Genomic DNA, 25,887 nt, shown 5'->3' on the forward strand with positions numbered 1-25,887 from the left:
TTTTATTCTTTTTAATCTGTGGTGTTGTTTTGTCTTGTTGCAGTTTTTCTCTCTTTGAATATATGTCTGCTATTCAAATAGGATTGTGTTTTGGAAGAGACCATCCCAAAGTGTCCTTAGAACTCCACCAAACCTTGTACTAATGCATCTCTAATGGGGCTATTTCCTTTCACACCTCGAAGGTGATTGAGCCTGTCCTTTAAAGTAAGATTTGCACACCAGTGTCTGGCAGCTCCAATTAGCTTCTTTCTGGTTTGAAGCCCATCACACACAGTAACAAGGTCTCTCAGGACACTCCTCCTACAAACAGTGCAGTCATATTTCCTCATTAGTTCCTTTCATTGTCACTAATGCCATGCTCTGGCCTCTGAGAAGGAGACAAAACACAACAGCTCCGTGGTATGTGGAATGGGTCACTGTTTTCCACAATTCAAGGCTCTTTTGAATTCCTTTGATAATTTTGAAGCTTACACAGCTTAATTCATTAACCTTTAACCTTCTTATAAATCAGATGATTAGGAATCTGTTGCTAAGAAGAGAGACTTTTTTCTTTCTTTGAAACTGAGAAATGCTTTCTTTTCTTTAAAAAAAAGAAAAGAAAAAAACACCTTTTACCTATGGTGAAAATAACCTTTCAGTTTTTAAATTTTACAAAATGCTTCAGGTGTATTTTAGAACATTCTCAAAAGCAAGTGAGTATAAAATTATCGAATATGATTTTGGACGCTTTGACTATCTTAGAGCAGGTTTTCTGGCACTTTTCTCCATTCTAAAAGAGAGAGAGAAAAAATATATATATATTTCATTCTCAACAGCTGTTACTTAGTAATTTACAATAGTAAGACTTCAATTCTTTTTTTCTTCACACCCCTGCCAAAGCATAAAAGCAAGAAAATAATCTGAGGGCAGACAAATCAGAATAAACTAAAGAACATCTAAATGGACATGAGATGCTTGATCTGGAAGAACATGTTTACAGGAAGCCTCATTTGAAGCAAATGAGGTAGGACCTCTAGTCAAGGTCAAGGCCTTTTCCTTGGTTCTTTACAGGTGAGGCTGGGGATTGAGTCTTTCGGCTCAGGAGCACCACCTAGCCCTAATGGGTATGATGGCCATGGGCACTTTAACGGTAACTGATATCTTTTGGCATTTTCCATGTCATTCATTTACCCTTTTAATACTACTGCTTCCCCTAAGAACTCATAATCGCACACCATTTTAATTCCTATATTGTTGTGAGAATTCCTGGATCTATGTGGAACGCTTTTAAATAATATTTGGAGTTTCATCCTTTGGAATGATGGGGATAGAATGTAGAAGCGGGAATGTTTTTAATTCTTGATTCTGATTGTAGGTGCTCATGCCCTGCCTCTGTGTACTGATGTAATTTTCCTACCGTGTTGGACAGAGCACTTTCTTGTGTGATATATATGAATGGGGACAGGAATAGAGAAGTGGAGCTTCTAAATGTCACTTTGTCACACTACTCAGGATTAACAAGATAGTCCTTTGAAAACATCTTTATCTTTTAAAAGTATTTGAAAACATTGTTAAGTTTTTTATATGTGCTTATCATACAAATTTCTATAATATTTATTATGTACCATTTGGCTTTATGCACATATATTTATATGATAATATATTTATATTATATAAATATCTTAGATATGTGTATTTATATAAATATAGATATATGTTTGGAAACTCACATGACTGAACCTTTAAGAACAGGTGATCATTCACTTATGGGACCCTGACTTAACATTTTCCTCTCATTATCTAGTATAAAAGTCTAAAGTCATGTGACACATCGCAGCAGGTTACTAGCTCTTGAGCGAGCTTTCTAATTTTGCACTATGTTCCCATAATCACCCACACATCCTGTCTGTCTCGCTGGCATTTGGGGGTAAACCTTGATGCTCAGTGACTTGGGGGCATGTCTTACTTTATACACCTCCTGATTCTCTGGTTTGGTAGCATTCTTTCTGTTATCTGCTCCCTCCAGCCCCCTCTGTGAGTCTGTAATGTTTGTGTGGTCTTGTGCCACATCTAGTAATAGATTGGAGAGGATCAGATACGGGGTGGGGGGATGCCTTTGCTTAGTATCTTTCACTGTCAAATATGAGGTCAGGCACTTTTAGCTATTTGTAGGAAGCATAGGAATAAAATACAATTACTGCTTTGCTTTTTTCCTGTTATCGCCACAACATATTGGATTAGCTTTTTTTTAATTCAATAAGGAGGGTAAAATATGGATCTTCACTATTCAGAAAGTAAGTGTTCAGGAAATTTTAAATCATTAGGATTATGTTATGTATGGCTTTTATTTTTCTAATCTTAGCACTAGAAGATTAATTTTAAGTCATACATAATATTTGGGCTTTGTTTGAGCTGTCTGATTTCTTCTTTTAGCATTTCTTTCTTGTGGACTTATTAAAATGTTACATTAAAGCCAAATGATATGAAGTTAGATGTTAATGTTTTCCTTCACAATAATCTATGTCAGTCACAGTGGTATTATATTACTCTTTCAAGATTTCTATTGTAGTAAAAAAAAAAAATACCTGTTTTAATCATAAATCTTTTTATATAAAATAGCCAAAGAAGAATGTTTACCTGAGTGCCCTAGGAAACATGAAATGTTAATCATTCCATTAGGACAGAATTCTATAAAAGTACTTTAAAAGAAAAATATGTCTTTCTTAACTAATTTAACCTTCAATAATGAATTATATGGGATAAAATTATATAAAATTCCCTGACATTTTATGAAGCTACCTGCAAATAAGTCAGGCAGCAAATGAAATATCTGAAAGACAGAGATGGATGCCAAGTGAGTTTTGATGGATTATATACACAGGTATCAAATTGCTTGAACCTTACTTCCTAGAAAAGGTTAATGACTCTTTTTGCTTTTTACCCTTTTGCTTAACTGCTATCTATACAGATTAAACAGGGACTGCCTTGAAGGGCACCCATGCCTGTGTGTCTTTCAGTATAGCTTGCTGATATTATAGCAAACTGAACTATGGAATAGGTAGTGTGGCTAGTCATCGTTTTTAAAATTCACTGAGTTCTGCTAAGGCTATCCTGAAAAATATTTTAATATGAATGAATATCAAAGAAAATCTAAAAATATTATATAACTGTATAATTAGTCTATATAGCAATTCATTTAAAATATTAAAAATAAATCCTTTTCCTTTAAAAATGTTATTTTTCTTTCTTTTTTCCTCTTATCCTCTCGATCCCTCTCCTCCCCTCCCCTCTCTTCCCCTCCCCTCCCCTCCCCTCCCCTCCCCTCTCCTCTCCCCTCCCCTCCCCTCCCCCATCCAACCTCTTTTTTCCTTGGAGAAGGGGCGACCTCCCATGGATATCAGCCAGCCTTACCATATCATATAACAGTAGAACTAGGTTTTATGTCCTTCATCAGGTATGCACTAGACTCCTATTGAGTCTAGACAAGGCATCCCATTTAGGGGAAAGGGGTCCAGAGGCAGGTTACAGAGTCAGTTACAGCCCCTGTTCTAGCTGTTAGGGGTCCCACATAAAGACCAAGCTGCACAAGGCATACATCCATCCCATGCATACATACTCTTTGGTTGGTGGTTCAGTCTCTGTGAGCCCCTATTGGCCTCATAGGGGGAAAAAAAAAAAAAAAAAAAAAAAAAAAAAACAAGATAGCTAAAGAAGTCCTGTACACTAAAAGAACTTCCGGATGTACCACTATCCTTGATTTCAAGCTGTACTACAGAGCTATAGTAGTAAAAACTGCATGGTATTGGCATAAATACCATGACAGGTTGTTCAGTGGAATAGAATCGAAAACCCAGAAATAAACCCATACATAGATGGAAGCTTGATTTTTGACAAAGAAGCCAAAACTACACAGTCAAAAAAGAAAGTATCTTCAACAAACGGTGATGGTCTAAGTGGATGTCTGCCTGCAGAAAGTGCAAACAGATCCGTATTTATCACCCTGAAAAATGAGACATTTTTAAAGTGAAAGTTTTATCATTCTTGTATGTTGAGGTTTTATGTCTTTCATCAGTTATATGGTTTTACAACTTTAGATTGTATGTTGAGTAAAGTTTCTTCAGATGTGCACTTAATATTCAGAATTAAAAATTGAACTCTGAATAATTATCATTCCTTTGAAATAATTGTTCACCTGTATACTACAATTTTGGTTTATTATTTTATATCTTTTTATATGCATTCACTATACCACATTGGGCTTACCACCCAAATGCCCAGTGGTCTTAAAGGATATCTTCCTCCTGTCTCTTGGGTTTTAAAAGGTATAATGAAGTCATTTAAGAATTAGTGTACTCAACTTGAAAGCAGCGACTATAAGACTTCCTGAAATACCTCCAGTGTGGTGTATTGAGGGCTGAGGGCTGGGGTGTTCATGAAATTCTGACTATTCTTGAGGATGCATGGTCCAACACTTGCTAATTTACCTGGGATGCATTAGTGTAACACCACCCCTTTGTGTGTTTCAGGTGTGTGGAGGTCATTGCAAAGGAGGGACAGAACCTGAAAGAGCTGTATTTGGTGTCCTGTAAAATCACTGATTATGGTACGTAATGAGCTCCGTCCTAACCTCTCACCCTTAGACAAACCGAAGTCTAAAAAGTCATCAAAAGTTATTCAAGAATCACTTTAGACATTTTGTGTTCACTTATCTGCAATTCTGATGAGACAAAAATAAAAGGAGAAACAATAATCTAGAAATCATAGTAGAATGAACCTGTGCATGGGCTCGGTGCACAGTCTGACATATGCACTGATACGCACAGGAGTAAGGAATGCAGATTGGAGAACAAGGAAATATAAATAATTTCCAGATTAATGAAATGTCTGATCTCATGAACAGGACTATAAAATCAGTGTGTTGAGTTCACGGGCTCACGTTAGTACTATGTAAGGTATCCCTGGTGTTCAAAGAGCAAGGCCTGATGCCAAAGCCTGCAGCATCCTAGTGGGCACTTTCAGAGGGATGTGAAGTGTCAGTGTACATTGTCTCAACAGTCTACATTGTCCAGTATTGAATAGCCTCTGTAAACAGCAAAAACCACTTTGTCATGTATAGTGTGCACTCACCCTCCTGAAACAAGGGGAATAGCCCAGCCTTCCTCCATATCGGTCTGCTTTACATTTTTCCCAGTCAGTTTGTATAGTTAAGGCCAGATATTTGTCACTGTATGAGGGAGAACTGTTTCCTTTTTTTTTTTTTTTTTTTTTTCTGGCTGTTTAAATTGTTTATTTAAATTTTAATTTTTTTCTCTTGAGATAAGTTAATATTCTATTAAATCTTCCATTGTTAGCTTTCATGTCTGCTGTGACTCCAGTCCTAGGATGTGTAGCCGACCTGCCCTGGGAAGAAGATGGGTGCACTGTCAGATCCTAAGCTTGCCATTTAGAAAAGCTCATGACGCCGTAACAGGACAATGTAGGGGCATATTGATTGCCTAGCGTGCATGAAGCTCTGTGCTTAATTTATAGCCGCTCCCTCAAAAAAAAAAAAAAAACAGCAAGAAATATTCATATTTTAAATATGTTTTAGACAGACTTTTAGAAAATGCTGTTTCCATATTGTTGTGTTTTTCTAGTTAAATCCTGTAAAGATGTTGATTTGTTTTTCCTTTTTTATAGTCCCTTGCCTTGCTTGGCTTGTTAAACTGATACTTAACATAGCCGACTTTCCAGATTTTCCCGAAGCTCCTGGTTTCAAGGCCTAGAGAGTCTGCTGCCCAGCACATGAATATAGCGATTGCATGTGCTCAGGAGTTTCCTTGTCCTGCCTCTCCTCCCCGCCCCCGTAGGTGGCTCGCTCCCCTTCCTCTAAAGCCTGCCAGGTCTCACGTGGATTAAATCCCTTCCTCCTTTCACTGACTCTTCTGAGGCTCTGCAATGGAAATGACACTCAAATCACACCGTGTTTTGGTGGTTTATTTTGTTTAACAACAAAGCTCCTGTCCAGTTTGTAACTGTTAATTCAGCAAGTGTGGAGAGTGATCCAGAAAATTGAGGGGAGAAAAGAGAAGAGGTGTTGGATTTGAGACAAATCTAAGATTAAATTTTTCTCTGACCTTAAGAAAGTGCCTTCACGTACATATTAGAGACTCATTTATTTGTAAAGTAGATAATTAATTCCTCTGTGCAACTACTGCCCAGCCTAGTGAGCAGCAGAGTATGCCACTGGAGAACACCACTTTCCTACTGGAATGTGGGTGGAGGCAGGGCTGGCTGGACATGCTCCCACAACCTCCCTGTCCTAGGTCCTGGGAGTCTCTCTTCTATTTGTTATCTCCCTATTGTTTTGTGGCATTGCCCTTGTGTGGTATTGAGTGTTTGTAGTATTTGTCTCCTAGTGTGGTGACAGTATGCTAAAACCTTGCCACCATAGCTTAGTTTACTTGTGTCTCTGAATTATGTAGGTTCAAAGTCTCCTCTGCATTTCTCTGTGCATGAGAATATCTTTGGAGTATTTAAGGCCTGTGACTATGTGAGCTGTATCCAAGACCACTTGACTTTGAAGCCACTTTAAAATTGGACATTTTTATGTACACCGTATCCTTTAGAGATGTCATTCTTTTGGTGACTACATATTTCTGCTTTACCCATGTTCAACAATGTCCTCCTTGCCTCCTCTTCCTATGTGAATGGGTGTAGGTCTGCTTCGGGTGGGGTAAGATGATACTTTTAACGTTGCTGCAGAATAGATGATACTTTTGGCAGCGTTGCAGGATGGGCTGACTCAAGAGAAGCAGCTCACCTGGCATACATAGCCTGTATGGTTTTTGTCAGATCCTCACAGGTGTTGAATGTGGCTATAGTGCCTAGCAGCACCTAGCCAGGCTGTTAGAAAGTCCTGTTCATTTAAACAGATATATGATACAGTTGTCGTGTAGAAAGCCATCATACTAATAAGTTTCTATCTCTCCAAATTAAACACATCTTTATGGTAAAGGACAGCAGTTTATGAACAAATCAGTAAGTCAGAAATATCTAAGTGGAAAATAGAGCCTTGAGAAATTGTTCCCTGAAGAGAAATCCACCGCCACCACTCGTCCATCTCTGAAGACCTGGGGTATTAAGTATGGGGTGGGGCTAACTGAAGCTCAGCAGGTGGGTCACAGTTAGACTTTGTCTCTTCCGTTTGTCATGAGTCCAAAGTATGTTACTTAACCTGAGGTTTGCTATCCGATAAGCCTCATGGTATGTTCCACAGGAAGAAGTGAGAATAGAAAGTTCCATGTAGCACCTGCTGGTATATTGGACACTCATTGACAGTTCTGAGAAATTACCCCAGCCACACAAGCACACACAGCCCCTCTCTTTCTTCAAGTATAGCCTCCTGTTTGTAGGAAACATCTGATACAAGTTGAACTTACGTTGGACAAGGTATAGCTACCTTGATGACTTCCAGACCTGAGCAATTAGCAGGAAGAGACAGAGGGCCTAAGAGGAGGCCGGTGTGTCCAAGTCACAATCCTATCTTGGCCTTATTTGCTTTATTTTGTCTGTATTTCTTCCTAGAAACTTACTTTGAATTTCTTATGTATCTTTCGATGTTTCTAGGATAGTTTCTCAACTGATGTCTTTTTGATCTTTTTTGAACCCTGCTTTTGAAAATTCTCCTCATTCAGAAAAATGTCTCTTGGGATTGAGAAGAGAACAGGAGTGGGAGTCAGTGTGCATCCCCCAGGTTCACAGAGGTCAGAAGCAGTCACTGTCTCAGCAGCACAGACCACCCTAGGACACAGTAAATAGATGGACAAGGAAAGCTCTTGTCTCCATACCAAATTCTGCACTGTAACCCTTGTGCCAGGAGGCAGGTTTTAAAAGGACCCAGTTATGTGAGTTTTAACATGTCTTCTCTTTTCTAACTTTAGCACTGCTGAAGACCCTTACAAGTATATTCTGGAAATATGGTTTTGTTTCCACTCTCAAACTGTCAAGTGATCTTTGAAGAGGACAGTAAATACCTACCTGCTGACAGGTAGTTTAGGGTCCACAGGCCGCTTACATCCATAGCATCACTGTGCTTTTGATGCACTTTCTTTTCAGTGCCAGAGTCAAGCTCAGGGTCTTGATTACTGCTGGACAACATTCCCATTGGTTCCCTCCATTGCCGCTTCACAAGCTCCTCTGTGGTGCTCAGAAACCCAGAAGTGCTCTCCTGGGTGGTTCTTAACTGCTACGTATTGTTCTTGGTCATTGCTTCTTTGACTTGGGGCACTTTTAACTTGACAGTAAGTCATGCTTTTGGATTACTCAGGACAAAGGGTTTCTCAAATCAGAGCCAACCACTGTGCTCATAATCATGGGTCCTGTCCTTTAAGCTGACCTAACAGTTATAGGCCTGATACATGTTCTTTCTGTCAGAATAGAAAGTCAGCGTACACAGTGTGCCAGGCCCTGTTCTCTGTGTGGGAGACTGTGGTTTCTCTTATTCCTGAAGCTGTCATGGAAGGACTGAGAGGCTAAGGCTGCCCTGTGTAGCCTGGGGTGCCTGCCCTGTGCGTAGCTCTTTCTTGCAGGCAAGAAGAATGGTAGGGGTGTTCTGGGAAGATTGATCTTTGCTTGGGTATAACCCATGCTTCACCCTTGCCATATTGACCTTCTACTGCTATTGAAAGATTAATGAGCATACCTTCCCCACCCTGCTTGGGACCCCCGATCTCTTTTGCTGTTAGTCAACTCAGTTTAGGATCTGGGACGTATTGTCCAAGCTACACTGCTGGAGAGACAAAGGAAATTCAAAACAGGATCTGCAAGAGCCACAGAAAAACGTTCCTCTCTCCTTAAGTCTTAAACCAAAAATCAGTTTACTCTTGTTGTATCATCTTATTTTTCATATTACTATGTGTAGTACCTACAGTGAAGTTCCATTTAAAATAACTTTCTAGCATTTTCTTTTCTTTTCTTTTCTTTTTTTTGTTTGTTTGTTTGTTTCAGTTTAAATTGTATTTTAAACTGCTCCAAAATTGCCAGGTAAGAGGCATCTCGATTGTCAGCAGAAGTAACTCTACTAGCTGTAACGTGACAAAGAAGAGCTTTCCAACCTATATTTGCAAGTCAAAAAGAATGCTCTAGTGCTTACTGTTATTATTCTCATTTTCCATTCTAGTATTTAAATATAACACTCATTGTTGCTTGCAAGATATTATTACTTTGCTGAACGGTGTGCTTTGCAAATTCTCATTTTTATATGTCCATTTAGATATTTTCCTCTATTTCTACTTTACTTAATTCTTCATTCTGCTGCATTTAGAAGATATCATAACCTCCTTTTCTTCTAAATAATGAGCCTGATTTCTCACCTTACATTTGGTATTTGTTACATTTATTTAGTTCACAGAAAGGGAAACAAGGAGAAAATGAGTGCATATGAACGAATCAGAGTTTACCCGTCCCTTATTGGTGCGTGCATGCATGCGTGTGTGCATGCGTGTGTGCGTGTCTCTACTACAGTGTTCAGAGACCAAGACCCGAGAACAGTTCTCTCCTACTGTCAGGATCCACAGGACCAGACTCTGGCAAAGATGTTACTACTGAGCCATTTTGCTTCCCTGAAATACTTAATTATAACTTTATCTAAATGCTGTTGTTTGGTTGGAGCATAGAAACTGTTGACTTTCTTCCCTGGTTACTGAATCACTAAAAGATGTAGTGAGGTCCCCTTGAAATCAAAGATTGAACAATGACTGTGCTTATGCTGTTTGCTGTGATTAAACTACTGTATTCAGTTTAGTAAGAAGGGTTTTAAAAATACTTCTTCAAACAGTATTATGGCTGATGTGTGAAGGGAGAACCACCATCTTAACAATATTAAGGATTCTATTTTATATATATATATATATATATATATATATATATATATATATTTAATTTATATATATAAATTAATTTCTATCAGCAATGCTTTATAGTTTTTGGTTAAATTCATCTCTGTATATTGTGTGCATTTGATATTATTTTAAACATCTTATATATTTTGATAGATTTTCTCATATTAGAGAAAAATATTTGTATGTTGACTCAGTATTTTTCGGCTTTGCTATTTCTGCTTAACTCCTTTAGCTATTAAAATTTTTAAAATTAAATGTATGAAAAAATTTGTATGAAAAAAATTATTTCCATAACCATCTGAATGCAGCTCTTCCTCAGTAGAGACCTTAAGAAATAGCCTAACCCATATTTTCAAACTAAATAAACCTGTTTGTATGGTTATGGCATATGATCAGTCTTACACCTCCAAGCACATACTTACATGTATACATTCATTCATACATTCTACTGTTCTAAATTATTTTTTATAAATGAATGCTATAATTCTACTTTTAACATTGCTGTTATCTAAAATAAGAACTGTCCAACATTTCTTTCCTATATTAATTCTGTATTTGGAAATACTGTGTTTAATTTTAATTAGTTTTTTTTTTTTTTTTTTTTTTTTTAGCATTACACTTAATGCAGAAATCTCCTTTTATAGATATGGAAAGCTTACCTCAAATCATGACATGTTCACTTTTAGATTTCATTGCTTTCTGCTCCGCAGACTAAGCATTTCCGGTGGTGGTGGTGGTGGTAGAAGTGGAGGAGGAAGTCGTGGTGGTGGAGGAGGAGGAGGTGGTGGTGGTGGGTGGTAGTGGTGGTGGTGATGGAAATGGAGGAGGAGGAGGTAGTGGGGGTAGTGGTGGTGGTAGAGGTGGAGGAGGTGGTGGTGGTGGTGGTGGTGGTGGTGGTGGTAGAGGAGGTGGTGGTGGTGGTGGAGGAGGAGATGGTGATGGTGGTGGTGGTGGTGGAGGAGGTGGTGGTGGTGGTGGTGGTGGTGGTGGTGGTGGTGGAGGAGGAGGAGATGGTGGTGGTGGTGGTGGAGGAGGAGATGGTGGTGGTGATGGTGGTGGTGATGGTGGTGGTGGTGGTCTTAGCACGAGCACAGATAGAATCCTGAGTTCCTTATGGGTACACAGTCAGTGATGAGCAGCTTGTAAGTGACATTACACTTACACTGAACACCATGATTGTTATAGAGCTTCTGTCCTTGTGGTATTCAGTGAAAGAAAAAGGACATTTGCATGTTCACAGCTTTTTGGAAATGCCTTCCTTGTGGTGCTACGTTTTCTATCCAGAGATCTGTGGAGGCAGAGATAGTCTCTGAGAAGGAGGCGGGAGGAGGGAAGCCTGGGAAAAATACCTGCCCTGTTCCTTAGGATTCATTCCTAAGTCCTTTGCTAATCCTAGGCCTTATTCTGCTCTGTTTCATTCAGCAAAGCTTTACTCTCAAGTGTGCACACTGCTGGTGGGATGCTATGGAAGACCCCCTAATAGAGAAAAGGATACTAAGTAACAGTCAGGTATTCACAAGCTTTCCGTCAATTTAAATAATGTGATGGTGTCAGTTTAAAAGGTCTGTCTGCAAGAGGTAGGGGCTTATGAGAAGACAGCTGTCAGGGGCTGCTCAGGGAACGATTTGGGGTAGAGGCAGCAGAAGAGGGCCTCTGAGGAAGTGGGGCCCTGGGGAAGACTTGGAGCATAAAGAGATGTCTGAATGGAGGAGTTTGTAAATCTAAAGAAAGAACAGAAAACCAAAATGATGCTGTGTACACACAGGCGACTGTTGAAGAAACCTCATGAAAATATTCTATTTGAAGATTCAAAATAAGTTCCAATTTTTTTGTTGTAATGTATCCTAATTCATCATCCCCATGGCAACAACTTAACATATATTATATAGAAGGAAGCATTATGTTGGGTAATAGCTACTAATGAAATATATAGCTCTACTGAGAACAAATATATACCTTCATTGTAATAATGATAGAATAATTGTAGCTTATTGTTATTTTCTGTAGACATTAATTCCCTAAACATTTCATTTTAAGAGTTGCTGTTAGTACTTGAGCCTACAGATGTGGAAACTGAGATCCAGTATGGTATGACTTTGCACAGTTTATGAGTTGTATTATGAGTTCAGTATCAAGGTAACTTCTATACTCACCATTAGGTCAGTGACGCCCCTGGAGTAGTTAGTACTTTAAGAAGCTCAGATTATGTCCAGTATGCATTAAGGCCTCAATTTGCTTGCCCTTTAGGCAGGCTCTGTAGCTTAGGCTTCCCGTGCTCACTTGGTAGCTGAAGAGGTTCTTAAACTTCTGAACCTCTTGGCTCCACCTCCATGGTGCTGGGATTAGAGCTGTGTGCCATCGTGTCCAGGGTGTTTGGTGCCAGGAGTCAAATCCAGACCCTCATGCACGTTAGGGAAGCAGTCCACAGCTGAGCCCCAGCCCGACTATTTTCTTAATTTCGTATTTTTGAATAATTCCTTATAAATTAAATTTTCTGGAGTCCATGATGTAGTAAAATCCTAATGAATTAATTAAAATTTCTCTAATTTCCTTTTAAAACATGTTACAGTATACTTGTGAGAGACCTACAAGCACTGTGTCTTTTTAATAGACAAGCAAATGTAACCCAGACAGGTCTTAGTCCATTACAGACGGACCGTCACTGCCGCCTCTCACAGCAGGTGACTTTCAGATTTCTTGGTTTCTCTGGCAGGTATTATTTCTTCATGTTAATGGTTATTTTACACCAGTGTGAGGTAGCACAGGATACTTCATAGTTTTGTAGTATATACACATTTGGAAATCCATAGCTGTGTCATACAAAGTAGGGTAGGTAATTGTTCTTCCCTCCAGTTTCTTAGCTGTGAACTCAGCAGGACCTTAGGTCCCAGTGCCGCCATTTGCTTCACTTTCCAGTATTGAACATTCTTTAAAAGATCAAATTCAAGTCCCCCCTTGGTGTGGCTTTCTCCTCCTCCTCGTCATCTTCTTCTTCCTCCTCTTCCTCCTCCTCCTCCTCCTCTTCTTCTTCTTTGGCTTTATCTTCATGGCTTCTCATTTTCTGAAATAAGAGTTAGGGGAGAAGGTTCGAGGCCCCTGTGTCACTCCTTGCGGACCATCGGCCGCTCACTCCTTTATGTGCTCTTTCTCATCTTCGTGTGGCAGAGGTCAGAGATCAGGACCATTTTTCTTTAGTAATTTCCAAAATCCTGACTTGTTTATTTCCTCTTTCAAATGAGACCAGTGACTTCTTTATTACTCGCTATCATTTGAAGCTTAGCCATGCTTATCTTACTGATGTGCAGACCGTCCTTCCTATCTATGGTAAAAGGTTGGAAGCTATTTCATGTTGGTTGCTCTGTTCCTTGGACTTACCTGGCTTCTCTAATTCACTTCAAGATAGATGCATGGATAAGCCATTTCTTCTACAATCTGTTGTTTATTTAATGAATTTCTCATCTAATTGTATCTGGAACCCTTCTTTTACTGGTTTTCTGCTTAGAAAGCCCTGCCTAAAATCTAGTATGTTCAAGAGAGGCCCAGCCCCTCTAACCCAGCATAGCCAGTTTAGAACACTTGAAACTGGGAATTTGGGAATGCCCAGTGCGCTCAAAACCTGTGCTTTCTTACACCCGCTCTCGCATTCACAGCTGCTGTCCCTGCTTGTGAAGAAAGGGAAAGGGTTTAAGGATGAAAGGTCATTTTTTTATTTTTGCTACTCTGTCAACTTTCTGGTCATTGCTTTCAGTTTTTGCTGAGACCTTTGGAAATGATTATAAAGTTGGTGAATTTGTGTAGTCTGCGTGCTTCCCTCCGTGCAGGCTTCAGGCCTCCTTGAGTTGCAGGGGCTATGAGTAAGTGAATGTAAGCACTCAGACAGACAGCCGTCTGTGGAACTCTTGTCCAAAGTACAGATGACATCGGGACCTGCCGGAACTGAGCTGCCCAGGAGCAGGAGCCAGTCCAGTGCGACTACCTGAGAGTGGTTTAGGGTGGATGGTGTCAACCTTCCCAAGCTCATCAAGTATGCTGATTCTGTTACCCACAGATCAAGAGTGAATAGTCCCGTCTACCGCCTGTCTTCCAAAAGATAAAAAATAAAAACCAGATACTCTTGATGATTGCTCTGTATTATGGATGTTAAACAGAACTTTCTCTTGTGCAAAAAGGCTGGCTTATTAACTTAATTTACTAATTAAGTAAATCAAACTTACTTTTTTAACTCTGGTATTCAACTGTTCATTTTAACCCTTATTCCAAAGCATTCTGTTAAGACTCAATCACCTAGAATTTATCTGTCATATGTGTTTTTCATCTAGGGTTTATCACATGACATTTAATAAATAGTTTGAACTTTTCAACTTTTCTAACAATTGAGTTGAGTTGGCATGGCTGATCTAGCCCCTGTGCCTTGTGCCATGCATTTCAAACTGACAGTGACTTGCCTGTCGCCAAATGTGACTGATAGTGAGCAGAGAAAAGATTTTTAAAAACTGGAAAAGGGGGATAAACACAACAAAAACTACTCTATCTTTAGGGATTTCTTGTGTGTGTGTGTGTGTGTGTGTGTGTGTGTGTGTGTGTGTGTGTGTGTGTTTGGAGTACACGTTTATCCTTAGAAAATGAATACTATCCATGTATGTAATTCAGTTGTTATAGGTCATAGTGTTTTCATATGGTAAACAATTCCTTAATGCAGAATAAATGTGTAGAAAACTAGTTAATGCATACTTTTGATGATTGATGGTGATGTATATCTAACCATCCCTGTTATTTAGGTTCAGATCGCCCCTCCCCCATACAACTTAATTTTCTCTACTGTCTCCTTCTTGCTCACAGATGGCTTTAGGAGCTTCTCCAAGAAAACAGTTTTGCTTTGAAGATTTTTTTCCATAAAGATTCTTCTGTTCTACTATTTGATTTTAAAATTCACAATAATCTTCTAATAGGATTCACCCCCTTCATTGCCCTCTGTTTGTTTGGAAGTTGCCCTGAAGTCAGTCTTGAAGTCAAAGTCCCCATGATATTGCTCTGATGTACAGAACACCCTTCACAGGAGACAGGCCATGGTCAAGAGTCATCTGCAAAGACACCTGCATGAGGGGCAAACAATCAAAATTAGAAGTTATTTTGATGCTGTGGTATGGACTACCTGTTAAATGAAAATAAAATCGGTGATAAGCATGTCAGAACAGCATGCATATATGCTACACACAGTGCGGGTGAAGACTCAAGCTGTCCGTCTTGAATAACAAAAAAACTTAAAATTTTTAGCTCTATAAAATAAGTGAAAAGCTTGAAATTTAATCAGTCTTATTTTATGTGAGGCAAATGTACTTGGCTTTTTTTGAGAATCGTGCCGTCTGCTCTGGTTTACATAAGAAATTGGGCAAAATCCTCAAAGTATTCGTTTTCAACTTTGCCTTTCCAGCACACCTTGCAATCAAGGCTTGCAAACGATTCACTTTCTAAAACATGATAAATTAGTATAGATTCAAATATCTTTTCCCTCTCATATTCTGATTAAAATATTTTTCTAAATGTCAAGAAAAGAGGTGACTTTACCAAGCTTGCTGAAATTCACACAAAACTGGCTTTCCCTCATGTTGGAGCTCTATGTGCCTAGTATTTATCACTATGAGTGATTATTGGCTACTTACATAGTTGTGAGCTGTATCATTGTAATAAAGGATTGTAAAACTGCCCCCCCAGGACCCAAATACATGGTCCCCTAGACTTCTGTCACATTTATTTACTTGTACAAAGCAGTTTCAGGAAGTGCACTATATAGGCATGCATGTTTCATGTTCCTATGTTTATCATATTCCTCAGTGTGCAAAAGGACAGACTGACACCAGAGCTGAGGGCCCTCAAACAGTAAGCACCATACAGTATACAAGTGAAGAAAGAACCTCCCTACACAATGTAGATGTATGGAAGGGTGTGTCCTTTATAGAACTAGGCATCTTTCCCACAAAACCTCATCTCTTTTGCTGAATAGAATATTGATTTGAAATCTGTTCTCTCTTAGTTTATGAAAAATTATATTTAAAATTCTTATTTATGAAAGTACTGTTCATTTTAATACTATAGACGATTAAATTAGTTGCTTTGTGACATGGTCTTTAAATTAGAAAGCTACTGTAAGTTCTTGAGGTTTCTTAGTTTATAGAAAGGCTATAAACGTGTTAGATGTGTGGCAGACTCTACAAATATTCATTGTATTTTTTTCAGCTATAGGAAACCAGTTGGCAACTGTAGAATTTTACTTAGGAGCTTGTAGTATAGCTGTTATAATCTACTGTTATAAATCTATATAAATCTATAACCTGCTAAGAAAGATGGAATCTCTTCCAACTTATGATTGTAATAAATGATTTCAGTGGGCTCAGGTCTGTCTCACAAATGCATTTGGTATTTTCTGACTGAGCCTGTCTTCTGTGCCAGCCATGTTTCTAACTGTGCATGTTCAGGCTACTGATTGACTGACTGAGAACCAAACCATTCTCACTAAGACATACTGAGTCACAGCTACTACAGAAAGATGCACTCTGTGGCCAGAATTGGTCCTTCACTAACAAAGCTTGCTTTCTGCCAGTAGTGATACTTATAACGTGAATGAAAATTCACTGACCTATATTCTTCAGTTTAAATCTTTAAAAATTTAAATTAAAACTTTGTCAACAGTAATTCTGAGCATACTGAGGCAAAAAGAGCGTTCCCTACAATCTGGCTGCACTAAATGTAATTCATAACTATCAAAAATCCGTTTTCTCTGCATAACTTTTAAGAACGCTCCTGATGTCTTGAAAATTCCATGCAATTTTCTTTAAAAGTTGGTTTGGAATGCCACTGTGCATCTTGAAGCCCACACACAGTGAGTTAAATTACAGCAGTAGCGTATTTCTCAAGCACCATATAGTTGCAAATCCTTTATCCTCAAGTACATAGTAGCAGATTTTCTCCTTGAACAGTGCAGGAAGTTGAACTTGGGGGCTATTTCAATTTAACACATGATGTGCTGTGTGCTCTCACTAGGGCTTACCATGCCTGTTGTTTTTTTCCTGATTCATCCTTGCTTCCTGTAAAAAGAATTAGGTACGTAATACCAATTATGAAACTGAATCCATAGTACCACCATTTTCAAAGCCTCATTTCCCTATCCTGGCTTCCGTGTAAGTATTTCCTTTCAGTGGGTTCATGTAAATGCAGAAGAGAATGCTTGCTCTCGTGATTTTTTTTTTTTTTTTCTGTCTTCCTTGGCTCTGAAAATGCCTCGGTATTCATGGCGTTACTCACTTACGCTTGGGTCTTCTCAGTGCCTCGTTCTCCTTCCTACCTCACGTGGCAACCATGACCAAACCAGGCTGAATCTGTTCATAAAATACACCTTCAATAAAGTATTGATCAGGCACCTAACTGTGTTCTCGGTTCCTTTGATCCTGCCATTCTGTCTTATCCTACCAGACTGGCATGTAGCAGCTGTCCCTTTGCCAGTCCAGCATAATGTACTCTTGGAAAAACAGGTGCCAGGCTTACAGGTATTCATTTACACCAACTGTAGTCCTAGTACTCAGAGTTGTCAATGGAGGCTGGAAGGATTGGAAACTTCCTAATATAGGCAACAGTGGGAAATCAGTTTTACAAAACAGCTATAATGAACTTTCTAAAAATGCTTTTTAGACGAATAAATAAAATATTTTCAATTGTGCATGCCTTTACAAATATATGATTCTAGGCTAGTTATTATAACACACACCTGTAGTCCCAGTGCTGGAGAGGTGGAGGCAGGAGGATCCCAGTTTTGAAGGCAGATGGAGTTTATATAGTAAGCTTATATTTTGAAAGGCAATTAAAAGGTAAAAGAAAAGGAAAGGAAATGAATCGTTTATCCTGGCTTGTTTAAAGCCCTAAGATCAAAAGAAATGTTAAAAAGTAAACATTCAGGTGGCCTGACAACCCTCAGGCATTGCTCATCGTTAGCGGTCACCCTTGGAACAATGCAGTCAGAGGACTTGAAGGCTATCGTCAACCTACTAGAGGACATTGCCCTGCAGCCCACTTGTGTAGTAGCCTGCATGACCTGTGCCTCGGCGTGCCCGCTGCACACCTCACAGATGAAGAGAGGCACATCGCTGCTTACTTCCCTACAAGGTTAGTCCGTTGACGTCACTCCACTGGCACTCTCAGCAGTATCCAGCCAGGCAGGGCCTTCCACTAGCAGTGTTTCTCGGTGACAGATACACAGCTGTACTCATCAAGGGGAGTTAGCCAGAGGACAAATTCAAATGCAGAGAGAGAAGTTTTCCTTAGCTCTCTCCCCACTATTGGAAGTTTCCAGTCAACTTCAGATTAAATTTTAAAATAATTTGGTAGTTATTAGAAGACCTGTGTTTACCCACAGTCCATGTTCATTTATCCCTTGCCCAGTTCTTCACTTTTGAGAAATAAGGCTGCTGTTCCTATATCACGGAGGACACAGAGGTGCCTGTGAAGCTACTAACAGCCGTATGCTGAAGCGTGTGATGCAGGCGGGATTAGCTGAGCTTTGGCCTGAGGCCTCAAACACAGGACCAAGCCTCTTTAGATTTCTCTCATTCTGAGATTTCCTTCATTTTATTTTCCTCCCACTGTTTCCCAATGATATACTGTTATAGCTTTGTCACCACTGGTTAGACTGGCAGAGTGCTGGCTCGCATGCCCCAGACATGCATAGAACACTTCTATAGGAAAGTCTTGAGTTGAGCAAACACTTCAAAGCCTCTATGTATGTTACCTAATATCTTATGGCATGGTGTAAGGAAGCAGAGTGGAGACTCCTACAGGAACGTCACAGGAAGTGCTACAACTCCTACAGGAAGTCTCTCAGTAGCTCAGCTCCCAGTTCTAACATCATGGAGGACAGAAGTTCTGGTGGCATCTGAGGGCATTGGGCTGGAAGGTTTTCAAGACTTACTGCTTCTTAGAAAATGTTGGATCCTCTGAGGCCCCATTTTTCTATGAGGAAACTGGCACATACCTGGCTCCACACTGTCTGTCCCCTCCTCCAGCCTGAGACTTCTCCTTTCCCTATGTGACTGTCATTTCTTTCCATCATCCTCCTGCCTTATTCACTGTTTTTTTTTTTTTTTTTCATGAAACTCACCAGACTCTAAAGGGTTGGAAACAGGCTCTGTGTACAAAAATCTCGTTATGTGATAATATTCTGTAGGTTCATTCCCATGATGCAATGCATTGTGTGTATAAAAGTCTCCTTATGTGATAATATTCTGTACGTTCATTCCCATGATGCAATGCATTTTAATCAACATGACAAGTCAAAACCAAATTTCCAAAGTGAAATTCATTTCAAATTAAGTGACTTATCATTACAGACTTTAAAGTGAATTTTCATTACAATATAATGTAGATTTTAGTAGTATAAATATAAATTTTGACTAAGTGAAACATATTTCCTTTATTCTAACTCTGTAGTTGGAACATCCATATAAATTATCTTTGGTTCATAACCAATAATTTTATTTTCTCTAAATTGGATCTCTTCTAGTAAATTCTTAACACTTGTTATAAAAGACAAAATTACAAAACTAGGTAAATCTGCTACTACATATAAAGGAATTGTTCTTCCTTGTATCCTAGGGGGTATGTAGGGAATTGAGATCAACACACTAATGCCATTAGGATCTTGGGGGTTTTATATTTGCAAATTAGTTTACTGAAAATGTCCAGCAATTTCATAATTCATACTTGAAGATAAGGAATGAGTATCATACACATACTTAACACGTGTATGAGAATCATAGCCTGTGTTATATTTGACATTGTTATTAAATACATTAAAATAATTTATTCCATTTTTCTTTTTTAACCAAATTATTTTTGAAAGGAAGATCTTTTTAATAGATAGTTTCATTCATAGAACATTTTAAGAATAGAAGATTTTTTAAGTTTTTTTAAATTTATGTTAACACAGTGAAAGATCACCAGAGAAACCAAAAGCAAGTTCAGCTTGTGGTATGTGATATATAATACCTTTTCTGTGCTGTCTTGAGACAGTACAAACTTGAAGGCAGAGATTTTATTCCATGTAAAGCATGCTATGAAATCTATGTTTCCACCAAATACGTAAGTTAAATTTTTAACAGTAATCAGGTGTCTTTGTTATTTGTTGAGTACTGTTTTAGCTTCAGCATGTTGGGGGGGGGGGGACCAACAAACTTTTATTCTTAACATTATCTTTCTTACTTGCTTTCAAAATGATCTTCCATTGGTAGCAGACCTGCACAATGTAATATGAGTGGAATGTGTGATTATATCTCACAGCTACCTGCATAGCATAGAGAAGGCCACCCTAAGATCACCAGCCTACATGTGACCCAGGCATGTGGGGCGGCAGGGCTGGGAGCACTCCCTCATGGGCAAGGCATCCTCTGCAGTAGCAGACTGGATATTGAAGCTCAGAAGTGGTAGATATAGGTGATTGGGAATGCAATGTTAACAGCTTTTCTACAGTTAGACTTTTGCTGTAAATTGAGGAGTTGCTGATGATGCAGGCAGAAAGTGAGAAAACAGGTTTGTCTTCCAAAGACAAAGTCAACAGTGTATAGGAAATAGGTGTCACTGGGAAGAGGTTAGCAGGGAAACTAATATTAGTGATGGCAGTGGGATTATATGCAGAAGGGTTTCCTAGCTGTAGTAGCTAAGTGTCAATAGAATACCACACTGCACTGTGGTATTCAATTGACACCTAGCTACTATGATATATTGCTCAGGATTTAAAGGTCAAAGTGGCTCAGTTGGGAAACTCTCAGAATGAGGACTTTCTAGCCAAATAAATCTATATACATTTATATTTAGATGTGTGTGTGTGTGTGTGTGTGTGTGTGTGTGTGTGTTTAGATGTCATGGAAATAGAAACAGGCCTACATCCTTTTGTTTATATCTTCTTCTTATAGACAGACAAGTTGAGGAGGGATAAAGCGAGAAGAGAATGTATATAAATTTAGAAATCATGAAAACATGAGTCTTGAACCTAGTACAGAAGAGAAAAAGGCAAGGTGGTGATGGTCCTGAAGCAGCAGGGATCTGTTACCACCAAACACCAAGCAGACTTATATCCCTGGGCTGGGCTGTCTTCCGGTGATATGCTGATGTCTGAGGGCCTTGTAGGACTGGCCTTACCGCTCACCTGAGCATGATGGGAGAGCTGGCTCTGGGCGTGCACGTGTGCATGGGAACACATACACACACTGTCCAGTACCTATGTGTTTATAGGCCAGAGGACTATTTCAAGTGTCTTTTGTATCACCCCGCTCCTTGTGTTTTGAGACAGTGTCTCTCATTGAACCTGGAGCTGGCTTTTTCTGCTTTTCTTGAGAAAATAGTTTCCTTCCTCACAGTGCTGGTATTGCAGGCACAGGCTACCATGCCAGGCTCTTTGAAGGGTTCTCGAATTCTCAAAGCCCAGACCCTCATGTACCTTATTCACTGAGCCATTTCTCCAATCCCTAGAATTAAATTCTTTAAATCATAGATCTGTGGACATTGATATTAAAAGGTAAAAATGTTTAATGTATCTCTCTAACATGCTAATTGCATTCTGCTTAACATCACATAAACATCTGTTTCTCAGTTCCAATTTGCCAGTGTAATTCTTAATGAAATTAAGCCTTTCCTGTTTAAATTAAAGAGAGTAATTGTTATGCATTGCTATTTGTGTGCAGTAGGTTTAATTCTCACTGTTAGCTAGCCTTGTCCTACAGAAATATAATGCAAGTCACAGATGAGAACTTCATAAGTAATTTAGAATTTTCTAGTCATCACATTGGAAAAAACGTGAACAGACACTAGTAAAATTCATTGTAATAACATTTAATGCTATATAATGAAAATACTGTCACTTCAGCCCATAATCAACCTATATTGCCTATGAAATATTTTTCTCATACTACCTATGCAGCATGGTCTGTGTTTTACATTCCTGGAACTTGTCAGTTTGGACTGTCCTTGTTTCAGATTCTCCATAACAGTACAGGGTTATGGCTTCTCTGCTGGGTGGGGCAGTTCTAGGTTCTTTATAATTTAATAAAATATGAAAATGAGTGGCAGTTACTTTATCTGTGGCAAACATGAAACCAGTCACTGAACATAGATTTTTGTGGGTCCCTATCTGGCCTGGTGCGAGGATCCAGGCCAAGGGGATAGAGTGCGAGCAGAGATGGGGGAATCCACTGCCTCCACCGCCTCTGCCTCCGCCTCCGCCTCCGCCTCCGCTGCCTCTGTCTGTGTCTCCACTGTTGCCACCCAGTTGCTCCCAGGTGCTGCACCTGTTTCTTTGTGCTGATCTGGTCTGGGCTGGGCCAGTGAGAAGCCGGCTAGCTAGCAATGAGGGGAGGGTCCTGAAGGCGCTTAGGGAGAGCAAATCTCATCCCAAGTGTTACAGCTCTTGTGACAGAAACTCTCGGACAATGGGATGATTCTCGCACACCTTTACTTCTTTCAAATAGGGCTCTTATATACAGTTTTGGGGTGGGTCAGGGTCTAACAGCAGATAACTCTTATTGGCTTGCTCTGAGAGCTTGGAGATAACTCATCTACATGTGGGAGAGCCTGAGGCGCTGTTCCTCTCTGTGGGAGGGGCTGTGGAGGGCTGAAGCTAAGTGAAAGGAACCAGGGGCCCTGGAGCAAGGCCAAACACCTACCATCCCATTAGGGTCCAGGGTTCAAGGCCTGTACTCGACCAGGCGCCCAGCTGCTTTTCATAGCCCACCGCCCCACAGATTTTAATCTGTTTTACGATAGTGGTGGCTGGACTGTTTCTTTATCTCCCTAGTCAGAGACTACGTTTGCCTCCCACTTTCTTTGTCCTTCTAAGGTCTTCTTCTTCTTCTTCTTCTTCTTTTTTTTTTTTTTTTAATAATCTCCGTTTGTTCTCAGCTATCCTGTCATTTATAAATACTGTAGACTGTTCATCTGATACCTTAGGGGAAAAGCAGACAAAAATGAGAGTCATGAGTTCCTGCCCTCTTCTAGTGACTCCTGGATTATTTTGGATAATAATGAAGTCTTTTTCTTTAACTTTTTATTGGCTCTTTATGAATTTCACATTATGCACCCCAAACCCACTCATGTCTCCCTCCTCTTGTACCTGGCCTCTACCGTTGCAAGCTCTCAGCCAAGAGAGAAAAAATATGTTGCTGCCAAAGCTTCAGTGTGTCACATTGCATCCCACAGTATAGACTCCTGTGCTTGCAGATGTTTGTTGCAGTGACTTATCGGTCTGGTATGAGGCTTCTGGCTTCTGCCTGACCACGAAGATCCTAGAATCTCACTGAGACTCCTCTTGGGTACCCTGTTGATGCACAGTGTTGTGGAGATCTGTAGGACAGCATGGCACCTTCATTCACTTCAGCAGTTCATCACTGGGGCAGATGTTTGGGTGGGCCAATTCAAGGACCTGGATCTGGACCTCAGAGGTGTCAGAGCTGCTCAGCACTCCGCTGCTGCTGCTCTCATGCCCTCTGAGTTGGCTCACCTGCAGCCCCTGCTGCCAGAGCCAGCTCTACCTTGCTGCCCAGCTGAGGTACAGGGCCCATTCTCCCAAGTGTTGCAACTAGTGAGGGGCATGATCAGTTCTCCCGCTTTCATGACCCCAGCTTCCCTGCCTGCCATAGACAGTGAGGGACCAGTGAGGGCATGTCTCCTTCATCAGTTCCACTGCATAGCCGTCAGGAGTCAGGGCTGGCTCTCACATCTCATGTCACCCAAAGTCCCCCACATCCAGGGCCAGATTACTGTGTTGCCCAGGTGAGGTGCAGGGCCTGCTCTCCTGCTTTCATGACCAGTCTCCAGCCCCAGGGGGTGAGGGCAAAGGGAGAGGAGGATGTCTGTCACTCACCAATGCCAGCACATGGGAGATGAGAGGTAGGGCCACTGCTCATATCCCCAGGGGTGGCTCACCCTCCTGCAACTCCTGTAATTTGCTGGAATACTCTAGGTGGTTAGTGGCATGGTCAGCTCTCATGGCCCCAAGGCCGGCTCTCCCATGATGCTCAGGTGAGGGGTAGGGCCAATTCTATAAAGCCCTCAGACATCAACATATCACCAGAAGGCCGCCCAGACCAGGGACATCTTCCTGGCCTTTGGTGGTAACAGATCCCTGCTACTTCAGGGCCATGAACCTAGATGGGCCTCTGGTGGCAGCATGGTCCCAGGTGGCATCACCAGACCCATATCAGGCTGTTCCTCACTACCTTTGAGTCTCCAGTTCGGCCTCTCTTCATTGTGCCCACCCATCCTTCTGTTTCTTTTTCTCTCCAATTTCTCCAACACTTACTTGCTCCTCTTAGTGACACCCAGGGTTTCTGAGTGTCTGGGGTTGTCCCAGGCGTGGTCTCAGGAGTGCTGTGCTCTGCTTATGCATTACAGTGCCAGGCAGGGGTCATCTCAGGCAAGGTCTCTCGCCCTGTGCTTATGTGACGCCTGACTGGTGCTTATCTCTAGCTAGTTCCATGTCCAGGACCCATCTGCCAAACTGGTGGTCGTCTCAGACCTGCATTTCTCAGAGAATGTTAGGCCACTAACCATTCAGATGTTCGTAGGTGAGAACACGGAGCATAGACTTAACCTCTCTCCTCTCTGCCACCTACTGATGCACATGTGACACAACAGCCACACCTTCTAGGGACAAGGATAATGAATTCTTGATGTTGTTTTCAGGATGCCATTGCCATGGTACTCTTAAGTTAACAGTAGAGAATACTATCCCTCGCTGGAGTGCCTGGAAGAGCCACAGTTACGGTGTGAATTGGCTGCGCTTTGCAGGGTGTGTGTATGTGACATGTGGACTTTGCTCTATGACGGACTTGCTTACGTAATGATGGAGGATTATTAGAATATAAATTGGTTGCAAGGACTGTGAGACTAGTTTTTATTATATCTTGTAGTTTAACATTCATTGACTCTTTTAGTCTTAACAATTGTTGACTTTTTTTTTCAAGATTCATTTATTTTGTTTTATGTGCATGGGCACCTTGCTGGCATGCACAGATATGTATACCACGTGACATGATGGATCCCAGGAATTGGAGTTGCAGATAATTGTGAGCTGCCATGTGGGTGCTGGGAATCAACTCCAGTCCTTTAGAGCAGCCAGTGCTCTTAACTGCTGAGCCACCTCGCCAGCCCTGTAAACTTTGAACGTCTCTATTATTACTGTTAGACTCCTACAGAACCATGTCCTCTGTTGCCGGAGGATAAAACATAAATAGCAGGAGCAGGATCTAAACTTACCTGCATCTTTGACCCTTAGTCCTGTCCTGTCCTCGGCTCTGTGCTAGCTGCTTAGTGAGTACTGCTCACCACCCGAAGCCCTGAGCTTGTTTTCAGTGACGCTTGGAGCAGCACTCGCGGGAGGCAAGGTTATCTAGTTCCAGCTCTGGGCACTAGCTGGGAGTGAGAACATGTGAAAGTCCTCATGTTTTCTCAGATGATAATACCAGATTTTTCTCCAAATCCATTTGTGCTTGAAGGCAGAGGGTCTAATTGCTTTAAAGTGAATCAGGCCTGACTTCAGTACCATGTTTTGTGTATGAAGATAAGGGGACTGTTTAGATGCTCTGAACCTTTCCTTGCACAGTAAATTAGACTGTTGTACAGACACAGTGAGAAAATGCAATAGTTATCATTTGCCCGGTACCTACTCGTCCCCATCAAACAAGATAGAGAGCTTACCTTCTAACACAGTCTGCTGGATATCTTTCTAATCTCAGCAGATCAGAGACGGAAAGTTAAATGAGAGCTGGGCTGTGATCAGGAGGTTTCAGAAAGAAGGAAGAGTTTAGGCTGGTGTGGTGCAGACAGCGTAGGAAGTCGTCACAGTTCAGGCTGCCGTCGGTGATGAAGCATGAGGCTGGGCTGTAGCACACAGGAGGACCTGTCCTTCATTATGGTCTATGGACACTGATTCATGATCTAGGACACTGAGGTTTGTGTCATACAGCAGACTAGCCTCCTCTGTCTCAGCACA

General features: G+C 40.6%; 1 protein-coding gene and 1 pseudogene across 5 annotated transcripts in view; one reads left to right on the forward strand and one right to left on the reverse strand.

Moving 5' to 3' along the window:
- The window catches only part of Fbxl17 (F-box and leucine rich repeat protein 17), a 421,711-nt gene that overhangs the window by 268,236 nt on the left and 127,588 nt on the right, over nt 1-25,887 (forward strand). For 4 of the 5 annotated variants that reach the window (XM_076914670.1, XM_076914671.1, XM_076914669.1 and 1 more), the window contains one exon: nt 4,506-4,582. In XM_076914670.1, the coding sequence (XP_076770785.1) occupies nt 4,506-4,582 (77 nt within the window). Of the gene's footprint in view, nt 1-4,505; nt 4,583-14,699; nt 14,955-25,887 lie in introns of those variants that run through there. The other variant, XM_076914672.1, reaches the window with a different exon arrangement.
- LOC117722839 (small nucleolar RNA SNORA17) lies at nt 24,427-24,550 on the reverse strand (annotated as a pseudogene).

The sequence above is a fragment of the Arvicanthis niloticus genome, chromosome 17, assembly GCF_011762505.2.
Source record: "Arvicanthis niloticus isolate mArvNil1 chromosome 17, mArvNil1.pat.X, whole genome shotgun sequence".
Taxonomy (NCBI): domain Eukaryota; kingdom Metazoa; phylum Chordata; class Mammalia; order Rodentia; family Muridae; genus Arvicanthis; species Arvicanthis niloticus.